This window comes from Anolis carolinensis, chromosome 3 (assembly GCF_035594765.1).
Source record: "Anolis carolinensis isolate JA03-04 chromosome 3, rAnoCar3.1.pri, whole genome shotgun sequence".
Taxonomy (NCBI): domain Eukaryota; kingdom Metazoa; phylum Chordata; class Lepidosauria; order Squamata; family Dactyloidae; genus Anolis; species Anolis carolinensis.
The window spans coordinates 235419634-235443250 of record NC_085843.1 but is presented as its reverse complement, the minus strand read 5'-3'; the positions used below and the strand labels follow the sequence as shown (position 1 = coordinate 235443250).

General features: G+C 43.1%; 1 protein-coding gene across 1 annotated transcript; it reads right to left on the bottom strand.

The window, feature by feature from the left end:
• Positions 1–1564: 1564 nt before the first annotated feature.
• map6d1 (MAP6 domain containing 1) lies at positions 1565–19202 on the bottom strand. The gene is made up of 3 exons (XM_008106492.3): positions 17969–19202; positions 11545–11662; positions 1565–8246 (listed from the first exon to the last, which is right to left on the bottom strand). The coding sequence occupies exons 1-3, from the start codon at positions 18703–18705 to the stop codon at positions 8169–8171; spliced, it is 933 nt and encodes a 310-aa protein (XP_008104699.2). The 5' UTR covers positions 18706–19202; the 3' UTR covers positions 1565–8168.
• Between the last annotated feature and the right edge of the window lie 4415 nt (positions 19203–23617).

Here is a 23617-nt window from a genome sequence, read left to right as displayed (position 1 = left end):
ACCTCTTGGATTGTAAGCAATGTGAAGCAGGTCTAGCAACTTGAAATTATTGCAGTTTATATGCATCTGTTTAATTGGCCACACCTTTCCAAGGACATATAAGTTGGCATCCCTTATCCAGAATTATTAAATATTCCAAACCTAAAATTAGCCGCTTTTTGAGACAGTGACACTTTTGCTTTCTGATGGTTCAATGTACAGAAACTTTCATGCACAATATTTTTTAAAATATTGTATTAAATTAACTTGAGGCTATAAGGCAGGGGTCCTCAAACTTTTTAAGTGGAGGGCCAGTTCACAGTCCCTCAGACTACTGGGGTGGGGCAGACTATGATGAAATAGACAAAAATTAGGATTGTTGTTGTATGCCTTGAAGTCGTTCCAGACTTAGGTCAACCCTAAATCTAAAGTTTAGGACAGGGGCCAGATAAATTACCTTGGAGGGCCGCATCCTGCCCACGGGCCTCTTTAGGGACCCCTGCCATAAGGTATTGTCATGCATGGACAAACTGGCCCTCTGAATGTTTTGGACTTCAACTCTCGCAATTCCTAACTGCCAGTAAGCTGGCTGGAATTCCTGGGAATTAAAAGTCCAAAACACTTGGAGGGCCAAAGTTTGCCCATGCCTGGTATATATGAAATATATACCTTATAGCAATGGTTCCCAAGCTTTGAGCCTCCAGGTGTTTTGGACTTCAACTCCCAGAAATCCCAGCCATCTTACCAGCTGTTAGGAACTCTGGGAGTTGAAGTCCAAAACACCTGGAAGCCCAAAACTTGACAACCACTGCCGTATAGCCTCAGTGCATAAGAGATGAGACTAAGTCCAAAATAGGAAAATATTAACACACATACACCTTGCAGCTTGAAATCCGAGCCTAGAACTGCATGTACAATTCAGAATATTTGTTGTGGATTTCAGCTGCAGATCTCCCTTCTTTTTATAGACATTTCTAATTAAGCTGGGCCTCTCCAGAGCCAACATTCCATCCCAGTGTTTTTGCAAGTCCACCCTATTAAAACAAGGAGACCTGCTTGCAGAAACTCCTCCTCTGGGGTCTTGAAATGTGTAGTCCCTTGAGCAATGATGTTTTGCACACGCGAGAGAGGGACTCACCTGGCCCTGAGAAGGATCCTGATGCTCCAGCATTGTCTAGGTTGATGTAGCTACCTAAACCACCACAATGATATTGAGTTCCTGGGGTGTGTCTCATCCAGCCTGGCCTTTCTGTCCTCCTGTAAAGAAAGGGTGGTTTGCTCTGTCTAGTCTACGTTGCCCTCTCCATTAAATACTCCTTCCAGACGGTTGGCTACAGCTCCATCCTCATCCAGTTCCTGCTGATGACCTTGCTAGCTGAGGTGCTTCCTATTCTCTAGAGTGGATCTCACTCTCCCATACTCTCTTGCCTGACATAGGAAGTTCTCTTATCTTTCCAGATTTTCCCAAGTGTGCCTTCAAGCTCTTACCCTGGTGAGTTCCTCCAGCTTCTTCCTGACAGGTATGCAGTTCATCAAAATAGTGTGACGACCAAACATTCAAGACTGCAACTTGAAAAAAAGGATCTGTAGTCAAAATACATTTTATTAAATTATCTTTTGACTCCATAAAATACAAACTTTGTGTATAGCTGCTTTGTTGTCATCTGTTTGTTCAAGAAATATATTAAATTAACAACAGAAACCAAATAGGCAGTGTGGTTTTCTTTCTTTTCACCTTTTCGGTAAAAGTCAAGATGGCAAGTAACGGAACCCAGTTAAAATCTCAGCTTTTAAAAAGACATCAGAACTAGATCAGTCAAGCAGAATTAACAGGTTTATATTCAGAAACATTCAACATGCAAAGGATATTTTAAACACATTCTTGCAAAATCATGATTCCCCCCCAAATTATTTCTGGATGTTAGAGAGCATATATCCATCTGACAAACCGTCCCCATGTGCAATCTGAAAGAAGCAACACTGTCCTTTTAGTAAGCTCTATATTGGGATGGGCAACAAAAGGTCAATCAGCACCCCCAGAAGTCCTTAAAGTGCTGCATCCATAGTTTTGTGTCTGCAAACACTCTCAAAGGAGCACGGGGACACTTTTACTGTGCTTTGGTGGGCTTATTGCTGCCTTCAAGTCATTTCTAATTTACAATTATCTAAGGTAAACCTTAAAGGGGGTTTTCTTGGCAGGATATATTCAGTGGGGATTTGCCCTAGCCTTCCTCTGAAGCTAAAAAGATGTGACTTGCTTAAACTCACTTAGTGGGTTTCCATAGCCAAGTGGAGATTCAAACCCTGTTCTCCTGATGTCCTATTCCAACACTAAAACAACTACATCACACTGGCTCTCATTTTGGGAGACACTGGCTCATTTTAATCCCAGAAAAGCGACTTTTTTAACAGTAGGAAGTAATCCAGAATTATTTCCCCATTTCTTTCTGGTTTTGAAAAAGGCATTTCTTATGCTTTCAATGATTGTGGGGGGAGAATTCAGTGGAAATGCCGCTCATGCCTCTAGAAGGCTTTCGAGGAAAATAATTTTTCTATGTGTTGTCTAAGGCTTTCATAGCTGGGGATTTGCCCTAGACTTCCTCTGAAGCTAAAAAGAAGCTAAAAAAAATTCCAACACCTCACAACCTCCGAGAATGCCTGCTATAGATGTGGGCGAAACGTCAGGAGAGAATGCTTTTGGAACATGGCCATACAGTCCAGAAAACTCACAGCAATCCAAAGCTTTCAACAACACATAAAAATATTATTTTCCCCAAAAGCCTTCTAGAGGCAAACTCACAGCAACCCAATAATTTTTCTAATTTTGATTTTTTTTAATGTTGGCAAAACTTGTACTGAGGGCCAGATTCGAGCCATAGCCATATTTTGCCCACCCTGGCTCACCATCTACCTTCCCCTTCGAGTGCCTTCTATATGCGTTCAACTAGCAAACAGCATGATAAGTGATATTTTGCAGCCTGAAATGAAGGGGAAAATGCTTTCCATTTTGTTAGGAGCATCACAGGCTGACACGATCCAGCATTCCTTTCTTAGAGTAACCAAACATTTGCCTGTCAGAAGTCACCTAGCTGTGTTTTCTCATTAAATGGTACCCTCCATGTATAACAGTTGACAGGAGCGTCAGTTCAATCTTTCTTCAACTTTGACAACAGAGCAGCATTTTCCACTACACCTGAAGGCAACACACATGGCACAGGGAGATTGCATGGCACAAAACCTTTTCCTCTAGCATCTTGCTGGCATCTCTCTGGAACCGGAGAGATTCTGTCTCAATTTTCTTAATAAATAGGACTGACCCTCAGGCTGCACCTTACACAATCCTCCATCCAGATGGAAACTGTTTTTGGACTAGATTTCTTAGAGCAGGCATGGGCAAACTTGGGCCCTCCAGGTGTTTTGGACTTCAACTCCCGCCATTCCTAACAGCCTCAGGCCCCTTCCTTTCCCCCCTCCGCCGCTTAAGCGGCTGAGGGGGGAAAGGAAAGGGCCTGAGGCTGTTAGGAATGGTGGGAGTTGAAGTCCAAAAACACCTGGAGGGCCAAGGTTTGCCCATGCTTGTCTTAGAGCCATTTTCCCACCAGAATGACCAGAGACCATAAGAAGAAAGGATTCTGGGAGTTGCAGTCAAAAGAATAACTTTCCAAAGCTCTGCTTTTATTTAAATAAGAATGGTTTAAATAAAGGTTTTTCTTTTTTTTTATCTTGGAAAACACCAATTACAGCAATGACATGATACCAATAAATAAATCTATACATATAATAAAAGTGAAAATCTGTATGTGTGCATATGGCATGGGTGTCCACTCACACAACCTCCAGCCTCCACAAACAGGCTATAGTTCCCAGTGCTGAGGAGCCACCCAGTCACTCCCTTCAAGGACATTGCAGGTTACAGCGAGCACATCCCACTGTTCCTTTCTCTCTCCATTTGCATGACCCTGCCCCATTGCCTCTCCCTTAACCCTTTCCTATCCTTTCCTATGGCACACAGCAACTGAACATACTAGAGACAGGTTTGAGGAGAATTTACCATGGTTTCTAGGAGTTGTAGGGACTGGGATGTATAGTTCACCTGGAATCTAAGAGCACTGTGAACTCCACCAACGATGGAGCTGGAACTAACTTGGCACTCAAACCCAACATGGCCAACTTTGCATACTGGCGGGGTTTGGTCGTGATTGACCTTGACATCTAGGAGTTATAGTTCACCCATATTCAGAGCATACTGAATCCAGCAGATGAGGTATCTGGACCAAACTTGGCACACAAATTCAACACGGCCAACTGGGAATGCTGGTGGACATTGGAGGTGACTGACCTTTATCTCTGGGAGTTATAGTTCACCTGTGTTCCATGAACCCTCTGAACCCCACCAATGACAGATCTGGACCAAACTTGGCACACAGACCAATGCTGCCAACTTTGCATACTGGTGGACTTTGGCAGAGTTATAGTTCACCCGCATTCAGAGGACACTGAACCCAGCAAGTGTTGAATCTGGACCAAACTTGGCACACAGATCCAACATAGCCAATTGTGAATACTGGCAGGGTTTGGGAAGAATTGACCCACAACTCTGTGAATTGTAGTTCACCCACATCATACAAAAAACAACAACAAAAGGAAAGACTGGCTTTTAAAAAATAAATAGCATTACAAATTACCAAACTGATATGACCTCACATCGAAAAACAAACAATGCCTTTCTCAAATAACCCAGGCATTGCTGGGTCCTCAAGCTAGTAAGTAAATAAATAATGCCTGACCTCTATACTTTCCTGAATGAAAGCTTGGTTTTATATTAGTGATCATGTTGTGTTCATTCTGATGGGCACATGTCAAATAAGAGCCTCCCAAATGCTAATCTTGCTAAATCTCTATCACTGACACGCACGTGCTTCCCATGCCACATGGGGCAATGCCAGTGCCGGAATGAAACGACGCCCTGCTTGAATACAGGGGAGGTTTGCATGCTCATTCAAGGCTTTAACAGAACACTGAAAACACTGGGATCAGAGCAACAAATCATTGAGACATTTACAAAAGTGAATGGGGGAAAACTGCATTGGAAATTAGTTGGAACATTATAAATCCTTTTGATAAAAATGTATACAATCTATGAGTAACTGAACAAACACTAAGAAATGGTTTATTAAAAGAGCCTAGACAAAAAAATTACTTCTGGGTCAATAAGACTATACAAAAACGTACTGGTAGAATAATGGGACTTAAAAATGACCCTCTTTGAAAATTGCATTATATAATAGCCACTATGTAACATTCATTTCTTTAGCACTAGCATTACTGATATACAGGCAATAATTCAGGATTTTCAAGGCAATGGATTTTCTACCCTGCATACTCAAAGCTATGTTACATAAATATTAATTACTAAGCATACTCTCTTTCAAAGGAAAATCGTTAATTATATCTATGTACACTATTTATATACACACTAAATAGCACTATTACAATTGAAATTGGTCATTGCTTTAATGTCTGGTCCGCTGCAGTGCCTTGAGCGAGACCAGTTAGTGCTACCAGTTTCCAAGAAAAGCTGGTACTTTGTCAAGAATGCTGCATTATTTCCTTGTACTGTTTCAGAGAGGTTTTTTCCCTCCCCAGAATTTAACAGTCTGCCCAACCCAGCTCTAAAGATAGAACAGGTCCTTTAGGGTAGCTGCACCAAGGTTGTGCAATGCACTTTGTAGAGACACACATAAATGTATCTTAGTGCCGGTAAATTGTAATGAGACTTATGTCTTTGAGAAAGTATTTTCAAAGCTGCAGTCAGGCAAAATCAGATGGAATGGGCTTAAGTTAAGGAATGTTGACGGTGCTCTGGCCCTGTACTTGTGTGTTGTGTGTTTTGAGTTGTGGTTGATATGTTCCTTTTTATTCCTTTTATGTTCCTTTTATTGTGCTGTTTTTAAATAAAGCCACCTCAAGACCACCTCAAATATAACAAAGGGCCCTTCCAGATAAGCCCTATATCCCAGGATCTGATCCCAGGGTTTCTGTTTATCCTAGATTATGTGGCAGTGTGGACTCATATAATCCAGTTTAAAGCAGAAAACATGGGATCAAATCCTGGGATAAAGGGCCTGTCTGGAAGGGCCCTATATAAGTGGACATGGTTTTAAAATATTCAGGCCAGAAGGTTCAGGCTGGAATGATGTCTTTATAAACATTGGATCTAAACTGTAGAATGAATGCAGTTTGACACCACTTTAACTACAGAGGCTCAATGCCATGTCATCATGAGAGTTGTAGGTTTTTAGCCTTCTCTGCCCAAAGAGTGCTGGTGCCACACCAAAAGTCCTTTCTATTTGCTGGCTGAAAGCAGCCTGGCAGCATGTGATTTTCTGAACCGGAACATATAAAGATGAAGTCATCTTCCCAGGCTTCATCCAGAGATACAATAGGAAGACATTGTTGTCATGCATCTCACAATTGACCACTGTCTGGCTATACACCCCCAGCCACTAAATGGAGGCCAGCAAGAAAGGAGGATGCACGTGCATGGAAAGGAAGAAGCAAAGATACATCTGCTAGAGATCTTCACTCTCCAACGGCACAATTACAGCACTATGATTCCACTTTAAATGCCACAGCAATATCCTATGCAATTCTAAGGTTTGTAGTTTAGAGAGGTATTGGAGCAGTGGTTCTCAACCTGTGGGTCCCCAGATGTTTTGGCCTTCAACTCCCAGAAATCCTAACAGCTGGTAAACTGGCTGGGATTTCTGGGAGTTGTAAACCAACCTGGGGACCCACAAGTTGAGGACTACTTTACTAGAGCAATTGGGCAGATAATTGTAAATAGTCCTGCGTACACTGAAAATCCCAGAATTCCACATGATGGAGCTAAGGCAGGCAAAGTAGAATTTAGAGCTAAAAATGAAAGGACCCATATGTCATGCAGCATCTTAGTTTCAACTTTCTTAAAATGCAGCTTTTACATTTTACTACATCTTTTGGTCTAGTAAAGAAATGGTACAGGAATCACTTGGCTTAAATGCTGATTTTTCAGTCACATAGCAAAATCTACACTCCACAGGACTATTTTGATGTGCATCAGCACAGTAGGTGGGCAAGGTCTGGCTGCGGTTGAGGGAATCTAGGTGTAGTGGTTAAAAAAAGGAACGTTTCTAGCTCTGTGCTTCCATATGTAGAGCATATCAAATGACCAAGTACTGGACCCTTAAGAAATTTGTTTCTCTCTTAGTCCCAGAGAGAGAGAAAAGAAAGATATATGGAAGCTAAAGGTGAAGAGTGTAATTGAGGAAGTCTATAACTGGTTAGTATTTGAATAGAGCACCATGTTCTGGAGAAAACTAGTCAAAAATTGTATTTTTCACCCTGGAAACCATTTGCAAAAAGACATGAGAAATCTGTGCAACAACTTTTGAGGTTGATTCCATGCTTTAGCAAACTTTAAATATCAACTAAGTTTTCTTCTCTTATCAATGAGTTCCCTGTGGCACAGCAGGTTAAACAGCTGAGCTGCTGAACTTGTTGACCAAAAGGTCGGTGGTTTGAATCCGGGGAGCGGAGTGAGTTCCTGCTGTTAGTCCCAGCTTCTGTCAACCTAGCAGTTCGAAAACATGCAAATAGGGGTAGATCAATAAGTACCGCTCTGATGGGAAGGAACCGAACGGTGCTCCATGCAGTCATGCCAGCCACATGTCCTTGGAGGTGTCTATGGACAATGCTGGCTCTTTGGCTTGGAAATGGAGATGAGCACCAACCCCGAGTCGGACACAACTAGACTTAGTGTCAGGGGAAAACCTTTACCTTTACCTATTCTCACTTAAGAGAGGAGCTTTTCCAGTCCCCTCTGCATTTAGGCATAAAGAATATGTTGAAATTGCTGCTTTTTTGCTGACCAAAGTTAACACATTAATTGTCAAGCTAGCTGGGCCAGTATTAATGAGCCTGTGTCTATGAAACTAGGTCATTCTTTCCATTATATTATACAAACTCCAACTAGGAAGTGCTTTATGCTTTATATGTTCATAACAGATGCATAAATTTTGATAATTTCTGTCATTGCTGGTAATAACCCTCACTCTTATCTCAATACCACTCACAAAAGTTGCATAGCTGTACATTTTCACCACCTTAACATTCAAGCTGCCTGGATGGGAAAGGGCTACGATCCAGATTCATACATTTAGGATGCGAGACGGTGCCTGGAAAACAGCAGAAGGATTTGGAGCAAACTTGCCTTTCACCTCTGGAATCTAGAGAAGAAAAGGAAAGACACAGAATTAAGTCCATGTCACCTGTAACATACACAGCACATGGATCCCAACACTCCACTTTTATTCAGAGATGGGATAGATTAAGCTGAAGCATTAGTTGGCAAAAATTTTAAAACAATTAAATGATAGTATTATTTTTTAAAATACTTTAAATGGTTTAAAAAAATAATTTCAAGTAAAAGATTTTAAACACTAGTGCACATCACTCTATGCACACCCAATTTTTCATAACACTATGGCCCCTTCTACACTGGCATATAGTCCAGATTATCAAAGCAGATACTGTATATATTTGAGTATATGCTGAGTTTTTCAACCCTTTTTAGGGCTGAAAAAGAACCCTTCGGTTTATACTCGAGTGAAGGTCCTGGTCAGCTTATATGTGGGTCGGCTTATACTCGAGTATATAATCAGTATATAGGTACGTCTTAGCTTAAATGACAGCTTTATGTAAATATTCAAAAACATTTAACCGACTGATGCATCAATTAATGTAATTTTATTGCTATCTATTTTTATTTTTGAAATTTACCAGTAGCCGCTGCATTTCCCACCCTCATCTTATACTTGAGTCAATACATTTTCCCAGTTTTTTGTGGTAAAATTAGGTGCCTCGGCTTATATTCAGGTTGGCTTATACTTGAGTACCGTATATACAGTAATCCACATTATCTGCTTTGAACTGGATTATATACTGCAAGGTGTTAGATAGGTGTTTGTTTGCTTGTGTAATGTAAACAACTTTTTGGGGTAATGTGTAAAAAATAACACTTTAAAATGAAACGTCACAATGCAGTGCCTTTGGGCTGCTTCAGAGATATCATAGATGAAAAGTCCCTATTCATTTTGCAAGCCATGCTCAGTTAAACTGTGGGATCTTCAATATAGCCATATAACCCAGAATATCAAGGCAGAAAATCCCACAAGGTCTGCTTTGAACTGGGTTACCTGAGTCCATACTACCATATATTCAAGTTCAAAGAAGTTAATATGGGATTTTATTCAGCTATGTGGAAGGGTTCTGTATTATACATATATACACTTACTATATAATGTAGTTTCAAACTGCATTATATGGCAATGTATATGCAGCCTAAGAATGCCTGGTGCTGAAAATACTAATAGCCCCATTTTCAGCTTGTAGGATGTGGGAACATGATTACGGACCAGAGAGATTTTGGTTCTGATGAAGAACTTCATGCTTAAAAATATTTTTAGATTGCTTAATTATGGGAAACTAGAAGGAAATGTTACCAACTTTTATGCTGTTATGAATAAGTGTTTATATTCTGTGTCTTTTATCCTCCTTCACAGTCCAAGGTCTCTGAAGGACAGAGGTAGATGAATCGATGCTGAAGCCAAACTATACTCCATTTACATTGCCTCCAGATATTTCTTCGGGAATCAAAAGATCTGCATCTTTCTAAGCAAGCTAGAAAATAAAAAGATCTCCACGATCTGTGGGCTCCCATAACAAGAGACTAACAGCTGCACTCCCCCGACCCTGTGCATTAAAAATTTGAAAAAATCAATTTTTGTACTACGACTTCACAAAATTTCCAGCCACATGGTCGGATTTAAGTCTTTCTGATTTAAGGCCTATGCAGATACATGTCTTACTGTGTCGAGTAGGTCTTCGTCTCTAAAAAATGTGACCAGGCTTGCAATTTTAATGTTGCTTCTTTTGCTAATTCATGTTGATTTTTGTGGCCTGAAATTAACAGCTGTGTTATTTTAAAAAACAAACAGAAAAACAAGTCTTCAAAGAGGATTGTATAATGAAGACCTACCTGATATTAAACCCTCTTCTGAGCCTCACTTTTTTCTGAATTAAGAAAATAATCAAAGCCTCTAAATGTGTTTTCACATCATTACCAAATAAGTCTTGAATGTTCCCAGTAATTATGGAGATAGTGAAGGATTTAAAGATATCAGAAAAAGATGCTTGGCAGTTCTATATAAAACTATTTTTATGCCCATGATAGCCAAAATTACATTTCAATGTGGGTGGATATAAATTTTTTTTTGTTCTCCTAGCAAGAATTAGAATCAAATGGATTACACTTTCAGGGCAACAATCTAGTAATTGTTAATGTGTTCTGACTTAGTTTTTTAAAATTATATGTACCATCTAGGAGCCCTCGGTGGCACAGCATATTAAAGCGCTGAGCTGCTGAACTTGCGGACCAAAAGGTCGCAGTTTTGAATTCAGGGAGCGGAGTGAGAACCCGCTGTTATCCCCAACTTCTGCCAACCTAGCAGTTCAAAAACATGCAAATGTGAGGAGATCAATAGGTACTGCTCTGGTGGGAAGGTAACGGCGCTCCATGCAGTCATGCCGGCCACATGACCTTGGAGGTGTCTGTGGACAACTCTGGCTCTTCGGCTTAGAAATGGAGATGAGCACCAACCACCAGAGTCAGACATGACTCGACTTAATGTCAGGGGAAAACCTTTATCTTTACCTATGTACCATCTTATGAATTTTCTTTATGAATTGAGAGGGATGTTAGTTTGTCTCTTGTACATTAATAAACTAGACTGTAAAAATGCAATGCTCAAAAGCTGTAATTCTGTTCCCACTTACCTGATTATAAACCCTAGTAAACTCAACAGAAGCAGACTTGCACTCTACTATCTTGTATGTAACTTTATGCCTTAATACTTCAGACCCCTCAAATGTTTTGACTTGCAAATTTCATCATGTTCAGCCAATATGGTAAGAGATTTGGGGAGTTGTAGTCCAGACTAAAGAGAGGTATCTTGCAGCCCTCCACATGTTACCAAGCCTTAAATCCCAGCACAGCCAAAAATGAAGAATGCTGGGATTTGTATACAACAACAGCTGGAGGGCCAAATGTTCTCCAACTCTTCCATAATAATAATTATTATACTTGTATTTCTTACTTGCCTCTCCTCGGTTAAGGTGTTAGATTCTGACTCAGGTTCTGGACAAGTTGCACGTACTGCAACAATTCCAGAGCAAGTATAGGCATTCTCTGATTGGTATCAAACACATCTCCAGTCAGTTGCAGGCACTCTCAATGAGCAGGACCATTCAGATAAGAGATGCACATCTGGCCTTCCATGTATCAGCATCCAAATGGGCTCTCTCTTGCAGAACCCGAATATCTCAATGCTTATTTACTGAACCGAATCTTTATAGCTACCCTTGAAACTGAAGCACAGCACTTCCTGCATATTACTATTTCGTGGGCCACGTTTTATTCATGTTGGTAGGCATTTCCACGTCAAAGCCTTTACAAAGACCAGTTACCTTGAAGTCCGCCTTGTAGCTAGATTCTGGTGCAAAGTGATCCTCTGGGATAATGAAGCCTTGTGTTGTTTTGGTGGGCCTTGATCTTTTAGCTCCTGACCATGGACGATACTCCTGCCTAAATTTTCAAAGAAAAATCTGTATTAGTACATTTCAGAGTGGAAAGCGGGGTGGGGAGGAGAGGAAGGAAACAAAGCTGGTCCCCTTTAACACTGATTCATTTTTGCACGAACTTTCAGGAATTACAACTCATTTTCTCATGCATACCTACCAATGCATCTGAGAAAGTGGACTATACATTATACTAAAGTAAGTCTTAAGGATGCCATTAGATTTGTTTCTCCTACATCCCCTCCTTATTTTTTTGTTGCTGTATGTCTTCAAGTTGTTTCCAACTTACGGTGACCCTAAGACAAACTTATCACAGGTTCTTTTAGGGAAGAGAGTTTGTGATTTGCCCAGGTTATCCAGTGAGTTTTTAGTGCTGAGAACGGATTTGAACCCTGATCTTGAGTCATATTCCAAGGTTCAAACCACTATACCATGCTGAGTTATTATGCCTAAAATAACATACAGTGCATCTGCACCAGTAAGCTGTTAGGAATTGTGGGAGTTGGAGTCCAAAACACCTGGAAGGCCCAAGTTTGCCCATGCCTGATCTACACTGTAGAATTAATGAAGTTTGGGACCACTTTAACAGCCATGAATCAATGCTATGGAAGCCTTGGAGTTGTAGTTTGCTGAGGTGACTGGCATCTTTTGCAGAGAAGTCTAAAGATCTTATAAAACTACAGTTCCCATGATTTCACTGTACTGAGCCATGGCAGTTCAAGTGGTGTCAAAAGGCATTAATTCTACAATAGAAATGCACCCATGGTGTAGTTCATGGACTTGGCTGCTTTGAAGAAGCTAAACTTGGACTGCTGGCTTCTAATACTACATAGAACAGTGGTGGTTCCCAATCTTTGGTCCTCCAGGAGTTTTGGACTTCAGCTCCCACAATTCCCAACAGTTGGTCAGCTGGCTGGGATTACTGGGAGTTGAAGTCCAAAATGCCTGGAGGACCAAAGGTTGAGAACCACTATTAGAAGCATTAAACTGCAAAGCTATTTTATACACGTATTGTAGGTTCCATGCTCTGAATGGTTTTACAAGATTAAGAATAAATGAAAAGGAAGTATAGCTAGTAGCAATACTTTGGAAATTAGTGAAATAATTCCTACATGCGCTCTGAATTAAATCCAAAAAATAAATCTGTTGACTTTCCTGGAGTTGCACAGGCATTCTCTGTTTCCAAAGGCACCCCCTTGACAACCATTAGAGATATTTCAATCAAAGTTCTCAGATGGTATTTCAACAGACAACAGCATCTCTGCACCAGATGCAGCCAGTGAATTTTCTTGGGTAGCCTACAAAATCACGACAGGCACAGGACAGCTGTCCTACCCTCCAACCGACCAACTGAGTCAAGATTAAAAACAAATTAAAATGAAGCTGTTGAGTTTTGAGTTCTATTCTTAAGAGCCAGAAGTAATCCAGGATATTCCCCTGGAAAGAAAAGAGCAACCAATGTGGCTGTCTAAAAGGAATCCTGTCTGCACGGTTAGGAAGAGGAGGGGAGGCTGGGTCACGCCAGGACTTTGGAAAGCCTCGGCTGATAATCGCATCGGAGGGAGCACAATCCTGATTGCCGGGTGCCACACCATGTCTGTGACAAGATGTTCTTGCTGGGGGTGACCCACAGAATTAAAAAGGGGGCAGAAACTGAGCAACGGGATTTAACATACAAAGCCTCAAGGTCTGGGGATTTCTTTCTCAATATTCAGGGGAACAGATGAAACATGTCCCACTCTTTCATTTCTGTAAATACTGAATAACGAAGCTGGACAAAATACTGACTCTGTACAGGCAATCCCCAGTTACAAATGACTCATAGTTAAAAACAGGGCGGAGAAAGTAGGAAGTGAGAGAAATCTACCCCCAGGAAGGGAAATTCACTCCTGAAAGAGTTATCATGGGGAAAAGGTGTCTCAACTGAAGCTTTGTCACCAATCCTTGTTTCCACAACAAGCCATTTTTTCCAAAATGCAATAATCACAAGGACAGAAAGTAAGGTGAAATCTGTCATGGTTTGCAAAAATACTATATGTGTGTTAACTGAAAAATCAAATGCATGAAGCCGATAGGCTGAGTTTGCAAGGACCCGGGGAATTGGTTTGTAACTGTTGCTGTCCTGCTGCTGGAGAACCAGTTTGAACAGGTTTTTCTGTGTGTGTGAGAGAGTCTACTGAGTATAGGCTTGAAAGACGACTCTGTACTCAGAGAGGCCTAACTATTTCTGAGGCCTTGTTTGCTGTTGATCTTCGCTGAAGCAGATTTATGGACTAAGAAAGGACTGCCTATAACTGCTGATATCTGAAAGCAAACAGAGGGACTATTATAAATACTACTGTTCTGTTGATCTCTTGGATTTAGTAAAAGTTCCGGTGTTATTTGTTCTGCAAAGTGGAGTGGTGCATCATTCTTCAGGGTGACTCCAGGCTCACGGGCAAATGTAAGAGCTTCTATCTATCACCTACAATCTGCAACAAAATCTACCTGTTCAGACTTACATAAGGTTTATTAAAGGTTTATTAAAATACATTTCTTGATAATTAAAAAAAAGCATTGGGTCTAAGCTTTCATAGAATCAGAGTTAGAAGAAACCTCATGGGCCATCCAGTCCAACCCCCTGCCAAGAAGCAGGAAAATCGCATTCAAAGGACCCCTGACAGATGGCCATCCAGCCCCTGTTTAAAAGCCTCCAAAGAAGGAGCTTCCATCACGCTCCAGGGCAGAGAGTTCCACTGCTGAACAGCTCTCACAGTTAGAAAGTTCTTCCTAATCTTCAGGTGGAATCTCCTTTCCTGTAGTTTGAAGCCATTGTCCTGCATCCTAGTCTCCTGCTCCCTCCTCCCTATGACTTCCCTTCACATATTTATACATATCTCCTCTCAGCCTTCTCTTCTGCAGATTAATCATGCCCAGCTCTTTAAGCCACTGCTCATAAGGCTTGTTCTCAAGACCCTTGATCATTTCAGTCGCCCTCCTCTGGACACATCCCAGCTTGTCAACATCTCCCTTCAGTTGTGGTGCCCAGAACTGGATGTAGCATTCTAAAACATTTAAAGTTCAAAACACATGGAGGCCCAAGTTTGCCCATGCCTGCTTTAGTAGCTCTCTGAATGCCAGCTTTTATTGCAGAGTCAGTTATCACTGGAATAACACAGCATTGTAAAGCATTCAACCTCTTAATCAGAGGAATGGAAATGAAGGAACAGAAGTGAGAATATTAGAAAGTTTCTCGCTATTCCTTTAGACTTATTACGTGGAGATAGGGCTATTGGGGCCGAAAGAAAAATCTAATGTCTTGATTTTCATAAGTTTCTTTGCTTCCAAGCCTTATGATATCTTGAAGATACAATTCTGATTGTAACTAAGGGCCCTTCCACACCGCCATATAATCCAGAATATTGAGGCAGAAAATCCCTCAATAGTTGTTTTGAACTGGGTTGTCTGAGTACACACTGCCATATATCCGAATTCAAAGCAGATAATGTGGGATTTTAATCAGCCTTGTGGAAGGGGCCTAACACAAAGCAAGCGCAAATGAAGCCACTGCATTTTGCTTTCATGTTGATTCCTCATGTACCCTTTCTGCTCTCCCACTTTCTCTGTCCATTTCCCTGCACCTAATTTTTCCTAAACTCCTCAGGGAGCTTGTACTCCATAAAACATCTTGCACAGCTAATGCTATATTAGTTTTTGGCCATCATGGGAGTTGGTGTAAATACAGTAAATACAGAATACCATTCAGAAAACAGAGGATTTCCAGACAGGAAACAATCAAGGCCAGCTAACACCTCCCAACAAAGGATTCCACCAGGCAGGAATCAGCCTGGCCTTGAAGCTGAAAGGCTATTAAATGCCAATCAAGGTGGCCGATTGCAACATTCACACTTGCCTCAAACTGACAGAGAGTTCTTTCTCCAACTCTGGACATTCCACAGGTATATAAAGCCCACTTGACTTGTTTCCAACTGACCTCACAACCTCTGAGGATGCCTGCCATAGATGTGGGCGAAACGTCAGGAAAGAATGCTTCTGGAACATGGCCATACATCCCAGAAAGCTTACCGCAACCCAGTGATTTCAGCCATGAAAGCCTTCAACAACCCGCTGCATTTTGCTTCCCTATTGAAAGTTACCCCTCTATTCCGCCTTGGTCAGACCACACTAGGAATCACACTGTGTCCAATTCTGGCCACTGCAATTGAAGGGAGATGTTGACAAACTGGAATGTGTTCAGAGGAGGGAGACTAAAATGATCTAGAGCACAAGCCCTATGAGGAGCGGCTTAAAGACCTGGACATGTTTCGCCTGCAGAAGAGAAGGCTGAGAGGAGACATGGATCGAGATATGAGGGGAAGTCATAGGGAGGAGGGAGCAAGCTTGTTTCCTGCTGCCCTGGAGACTAGGACGCGGAACAACGGCTTCAAACTACAGGAAAGGAGATTCCGCCTGAACATTAGGAAGAACTTCCTCACTCTGAGAGCTGTTCAGCAGTGGAACTCTCTGCCCCAGAGTGTGGTGGAGGCTCCTTCTTTGGAGGCTTTTAAACAGAGGCTGGATGGTTTATCGAGGGTGCTTTGAATGTAATTTTCCTGTTTCATGGCAGGGGGTTGGACTGGATGGCCCATGAGGTCTCTTCCAACTCTATGATTCTGAGTCCTCATTTAGGGTTGTTGTGTGTTTTCGGGCTGTATGGCCATGTTCCAGAAGTATTCTCTCCTGACGTTTCGCCCACGTCTATGGCAGGCATCTTCAGAGGTTGTGAGGTACTCATTTATCTTTCTGTTCTTCCACTTTCCCTATTTCCCTGCGTCTAATTTTTCCCCAGGTTAAACCGCTGAGGTGCTGAACTTGCTGACCGAAAGGTTGGCAGTTTGAATCCGGGGAGCAGGGTGAGCTTCTGCTGTTAGTCCCAGCTTCTGCCAACCTAGCAGTCCGAAAACATGAAAATGTGAGTAGATCAATAGGTACTGCTCTGGCGGGAAGATAACAGCGCTCCATGCAGTCATGTTGGCCACATGACCTTGGAGGCATCTACGGACAACGCCGGCTCTTTGGCTTAGAGCACCAACCCCCAGCAAGGGACAGGACTACACTGAATATCAGGGGAAAACCTTTACCTTTACCTAATTTTTCCTAAAAGGAACCCCAGTGGCGAAGTGTGTTAACGCGCTGAGCTGCTAAACTTGCAGACCAAAAGGTCCCAGGTTCAAATCCCGGGAGCGGCTCAAGGACCCACTGTTAGCTCCAGCTCCTGCAAACCTAGCAATACGAAAAAATGAGTAGATCAATAGGTACTGCTCCGGCGGGAAGGTAACAGCGCTCCATGTAGCCATGCCGGCCACATGACCTTGGAGGTGTCTACGGACAAGGCCGGTTCTTTGGCTTAGAAATGGAGATGAGCACCAACCCCCAGAGTCGAACACGACTTGACTTGATGTCAGGGGAAATCCTTTACCTATATTGTGATGTTGGGCAAGGCCCCATGTGAGCCGCCCCGAGTCCCTTCGGGGAGATGGGGCGGGGTACAAGAATAAATTATTATTATTATTATTATTATTATTATTATTATTATTATTATTATTACCTATATGGTAGTGTGGACTCAGATAACCCAGTTCAAAGCAAATATTGTGGGATTTTCTGCCTTGATATCCTGGGTTATATGGCTGTGTGGAAGGGCCCTTAGATGCCTTACTGGGATACAAATAAATATCATCATTATCATCATCATCATCAGTTCTGTGATCAACCTCTTTGGCTTAGAGCACCAACCCCCAGCATGGGACACGACTACACTTAATGTCAGGGGAAAACCTTTACCTAATTTTTCCTAAACTCCTCAGGGGAGCTTGTATTCCATAAAACACCCTGCACAGCTAATACAATATTTATATGGTGCACCGTACCCAGTCTACTTTTACAACCTCTCCGTTTTAATCCATGTTTTTATTAGTTCTTGTCATTTGTTTTTATTGGCTCATGTTTAAATTTTTATAATTGTGCGTGTCTTTTGTCTATTGTTGTGTTTTATATTGCTATTGTTTTTATTCGGGCTTGGCCCCATGTAAGCCGCCCTGAGTCCCCTTTGGGGAGATAGAGGCGGGGTATAAAAATAAAGTTGTTATTATTATTATTATTATTATTATTATTATTATTATTATTATTATTATTATTATTATTATTAATAATGTTATACTAATCTTTAGGCCATGGGTGGGAGCTGGAGTCCAAACCCCTTGGAGGGCGGAGGTTTGCCCATGCCTGGTGGAGAGAGCGCGGAGTGAGAGGCGCTGCGCAATCCGTTGCCTACCTGTAGGAGGAGGAGGCGGAGGCGGCGGCGATCTTGGCGGCACCGGGAGGCGGCGAGAAGGAGGAGGAGGCAGCGGCAGCGGCGTGGGGCCAACCCGGCTTGAACCCCGCTTCCTTGCCGCCCACGGGCTCTCCCTCCGCGGCCACGGGCAGCACGTACACACGGGAGGTGTGCCCGGCCCCGGGGAGGCCCGCGTGGGAGGCGAAGGGCGCCGCTTCTGCCGCCGGGACCTCCGGGCGGGGGCTGTCTATCCGTCCGCGGGCCTCCCCGACCCAGGGCAGGGCGTCCCTCTTCTGCAGGGGCCAGGCGCGGAAATCCTGCTGGTACTGGGTCTCCGCCGCGGCGGGACGGCGGCGGGGAGTGGTCCTCTTGGAGGGCCGCTTAGCGGGGGGCCCTTCCTCTTGCTGCTGCTGGTGGTGGTGATGCTGCTGCAGCGAAGGCGCGGACGCCGAGGCCGGGAGCAGCGCCGCGGAAGAGGGGCCCCGAGCGTGGTGCGGCGGAGGCTGCGCGTGGGACCTGCTGAGGCTGCTGCTTCCACCTGTTGGGATCTTGGGGGGCGGCTGTGGGGCGAGCCCTCCTCCGCCTAGTCCTCCTCCTGTTGCCGCTCCTCCTGCCGCCTCCTCCTCCTCGATGTCGGAGTAATTGTGGATGGTGAGGGGCACCGCCAAGTCCGACTTGTCCATCTGGTTCCAGAAGCGGGCCAAGCAGCACACGCGGCTGATGCAGGGCCAAGCCATGGCCGAGGAGGAGGAGGAGGAAGAAGAGGAGCAAGCCGCACCATGCAAGGGGCCAAGGAAAGGAGACGAGAGGGGGGGGGGGGTACTCTCCTAGGGAGGAGGGGGAGTTCTGCAGCAAAAAGAAAGCAAGAGAGTGAGAATGAGAGAGAGGAACAGCCTTGCCCTCCTCCTCCTCCTCGTCCCCACGCTTGCCAATCGCAGCGCCTCCTTCTCCCCAATTGCTCCTCTCTCTTCTCTCCCCCCCTCTTCTCACTTTGGTCAATATCCCTCTTTCAGAAGCTTCCAAACACGTGATGCCCCTGTGCACCAGCATACCGCCCCCCCCCTTTCTCCCCAAGCTGACAGAAGGGGCTTAATGCAGCAGCATCTGCCAGGAATGCAAAAAAAAAAAAGGAGGAGGGGGGAAAAGTGGAAGGGGTTGGGGAAGGCTTTCTGGCATCCCTTCCTCTCCCTCTTTGGGAAATGCCCCGCTCCTGATCCCCCTTGCAGGCACCCTCCACTGGAACATGAAGAGGAAGGATCAATGTGCTCGAAAAGGAAGGAAGGAAGGAAAAGGGGGGCCGAGAGAGGATTATGCGGTACAGCAAGAGCAGTGTTGGCATCTAGGAGAGGCAGGAGAAAATCCAAAGATCAGGTGCCAGGGTGGATCACATTTTCCAAAAAGGGAAACACTGCATACACTCGTGTATATATTTTGAGTACAAGTCAAGGGCCAAAATGACAGATTTTAATCTGACCTGTGGATCAATTGAGGGTCTTTCCACAATCTGAGAGGCAGGAGCAAAGGTAAGAATCGGACGTTGCCCAGGCGACACCCAGATGTTTTACCATCCCGTGGGAGGCTTCTCTCATGTCCCCGCATGGGAAGCCGGAGCTGACAGATGGGAGCTCCCTCCGCTCCCTCAATTCGAACCACCAACCTTCCGGTCTACAGTCCTGCCAGCACAAGGGTTTAACCTATTGCACCACCGGGGACTCCCAAGGACCAGGATGAATCAAAGCGAAGAAAAGGAAATGCCGTATATACTCACATATAAGTCGACCTCATAGAATCATAGAGTTGGAAGAGACCTCATAGGCCATCCAGTCCAACCCCCTGCCAAGTTTTAAACTTTGTCTTTCAAAATACATTACAACTGTACCATCGGTTCGCTTCTGACACTATAAATAAATCAATCCAGATGGATCCAGCTCTACTCAGCCTTTCTCCACTCTACTCAGTGAAAGGGATAGTTCCTTTCTGTATAGGAGTTAAGGTACAGTATTTTCAGTGAAGCCTGGTAAGTCGAGCTAAAATTTCTACTTAGTGTATACAGTAAGTGTGTATATCTTCAGCAGTGGCCCTATCCAGAAACCATATGAGCAGATTGCACAAACACATGCTCCCAAGCCTACTGAAGTCAGCAATTCTTTTTCCTCCAAATTCTTCTCCACTTGCTGTATTCGAGCAGAATATTTAATATAAGAGTATATAAACAACGTATGCAGCTGCTGGTCGGTAAAAATTCATACCAAATACAGTCACATTGAACAAACTGAAAGCTTACTTCCATATAAACATACAAGGTGTGGGGTTGTTTGTATCTTATTAAACTGCTCAATGTAATGCAGTGATACAACCAAGGATATTGTGATTGTTCACCATTTTAAGATGTGGCGCCACAGTGGCACAGTGAGTTAAACTCTTGTGCCGGCTGGACTGCTGACCGGAAGGTTGGGTTGCTGATCTGAAGGTTGCCAGTTCAAATCTGCAAGACGGGGTGAGCTCCTGACTGTCAGCTCTAGCTTGTGGGGATGTGGGAGAAGCCTCTCAACAGGATGGTAACATTTTGGGTGTCCCCTGGGCAATATTTCTGTAGACAGCCAATTCTCTCGCTCCAGAAACAACTTGCAGTATGTTCTCAAGTCGCTTCTGGCAGAATAAAAAAACCATTTTAAGATGAGCAAGACTGGAAGATTGGTGTCTATAAGACTCTTAAGTACTGAAAAATGAGACAATTAAAGAGATCTCTGATCTTAATAGTAAACACCTTCAAATTGATCCTGTCAAATACATAAACTGCACAGCCGTCTACAACAGTCATTCCAGGCTGGATGTACGATCTGACAAAATTCTTGCAATGGTGCTTGTTTGTGGATTTTGATACTAGAGCTGGTGGAAGATTGTTCTGAATTCTATGGAAGGAGGTGGTGCAGTAGTGACACTTCTGGAATTTGTGAAAATTTCTGCTAAGTCAGACCAATCATTTTGTATTCCACAGGAGTATTCCACAGGAAGGAGGGCGATTCTGATTTCTGTTTAAAATATATGAAGCTATCTGGTTTATGGGGTTCATTTCTGATTTCATAACAGCATTACAAAAACAACCAGAAACTGACAAAAGTATAGCTAAGGGAGAATAATACAAGCTGGCCAATAGCCAAATTCCCTAATTTCATTTGATGCCTTTAAAATATTTTTATTTGTCATTTCTACTTTTGCCTTCTAGTAAATGTTTGAAGCAACTTACAATCTAAGGACTTAATCTAGATCAGTGGTTCTCAACCTGTAGGTCCCCAGATGTTTTGGCCTCCAACTCCCAGAAATCCTAACAGCTGGTAAACTAGCTGGGATTTATGGGAGTTGTAGGCCAAAACACCCGGGGACCCAAACCTTGAGGACCACTGATCTAGAACAAGGATAGGAACTGAGCAGCTCTTGTTAATGGACTGCAACTCCCAGGATCTGTCATCTTTGGTATGTTAAGTAAGTCTGCTAGCATTCCAACAATACCAAGGGCTGCATGATTCCTAGCCTTGACTAAACTTAAGATATTCTTATAGTGCAACTACTCAGATTAATTATATTTGTATCAGATCTTTTGGGGGGAAGGGTTTTTAAGGCTTAGCTTACAGCTACCTATCAGAAATAATGAAGAGCAGGTGCACTAGGTATCAGCCTATTTTGTGAGTCTCTGCTATTGGTGGTGCATCATGTTAAACCGGTGAGCTGTTAAACTTGCTGACCAGAAGGTCGACGGTCTGAATCCGCAGGATGGGATGAGCTCCTGTTGTTAGCTCGAGCTTCTGCCAACCTAGCAGTTTGAAAACATGCAAATATGAGTAGATCAATAGGTACCACTTCGGCAGGAAGGTAACGACACTCCAAGCAGTCATGCCAGCCACATAACCTAGGAGGCGTCTACGGACAACACTGGCTCTTTGGCTTAGAAATGGAGATGAGCACCCCCCCAGAGTGTAAAGGGGAAACCTTTAGCTTATTAAGACCAAGATCCTGTTAGTGACATAAGCACATGTAATTCATAAGGATCATTTATGAATCTTTCTCTTTTTGAATAGGGTGCAGGGAGCTATTCTCATATAGCTCTTTGCACCTCCTCCAAGATCTGCCCTCAAACATCTATCCAGCTACAACTGCTGCTCCTTATGTATTGAAGGGAGGGAAAAAATCAGATGAAGATGCAATTTCATGGACTGAGGGGATACCTTCCACCCTTTAATTCGCCTTCATGCCGCTTCCCCAGAGTCCAGAGCACCCATATCTTCATCATGCGACTTGCCCCCCTCTCATCCCTCTCCTGTAGGAAAGAAGCAACACCCACAAGCACCCAGTTGCTGGGCTAGGGAGCGAATACAGAAGCGCAAGGGCAGTGTTACACACCATCTGGTTGATAAGATGTTGGCCATACCTTGTTATTTTAATCTACTTTATGATAAAAATTGTGTGCATTCTTTCCTTCCAATGCTCCAAACCTACAAAACCTATGACTTGGCATACCACAGATATTTATTATAGAACCAAAATGATGTCGATCTTGAGGATTTTTGTTTCCAAATGGGCTAAGTGACTAAAATATGCCTGTGCTGCAGTACCATTTCCAATCATAAGAAGGCAGATTCTTCAAACAGAAAAAAGTAGAGAAGGTCTATGTGAGTACTAGGATAGGGGTAAGACCAAGCAAAAAATAAAAAGAGGATGAGAAGAGAGAGCAGAGGGGAAGATTAAAAGCTCTAGGGAGGCAATAATGGATGGAGGATTCTTGAGAGTTACAGCTTAGAAAGGTAAGTTTGGAACCTCTAGGTGTTTCAGAAATGCCAGGTATTTTTCCACATTACAATTATGAAAAATTAGGACAGAGTCCTTTTAAAAGGACATGAACACTAAAAGGTTGCATGGCTGAATATGTTTTCTCTTAAGACCTGTAAAACCCTGGCCAGGATCCTTTAAGTGACATATATTGTCACAACCTCCCCTTACACTAATGGGCATACTTTCATCATTGCTTCAAAAAGTTTCCAGTACTACCTTCACAATGACATCACCCAGCACACAGTATGGGATTACGGCATCAATAGAAGGCTCCTGTGCAAGGAAAAAGAAAGAGGTGTTGCCCTTCCAGACTGATTTGCTATAGGGTTATTACTGGTGGTTTATTGTGTGCCCTCAAGTAAATTTTGGTTTATGGCAAACCCATCCTGGGGGTTTCTTGACAAGATTTCTTCCGTGTGGGGTTGTCTTTTCCTTCCACTGAGGCTAGGAGTGTGGCTTGTCTAGGGTCACCCAGCAAGTTTTCTTAAATGGGTGAAAAGAGACGTTCAGCCAAAGAAAGTTGCAAAGATTTTACACTCCACCAGTGATTACATAGGATTTGGGCCATTTACTACTCTAAGAACATGACATGAAAGAACCCTGAACCAATGAGACAGAATGGCGAAGTGAGATGTATATTTCAGTTTGAGTTCAATAAGAACTTATCCCCCCCCCCCCCCCCCGGCAAAAAAGATTTCAATTTCATTGTATTTCATTGTATTGATGAATTCCTAAAGTGTAAAACAAATCAAACGTGGGGAAAATAAAATGTATCCAATATGCTTGTTCAGCGCTTAAAATATATTTAGCCATGTTACAGAT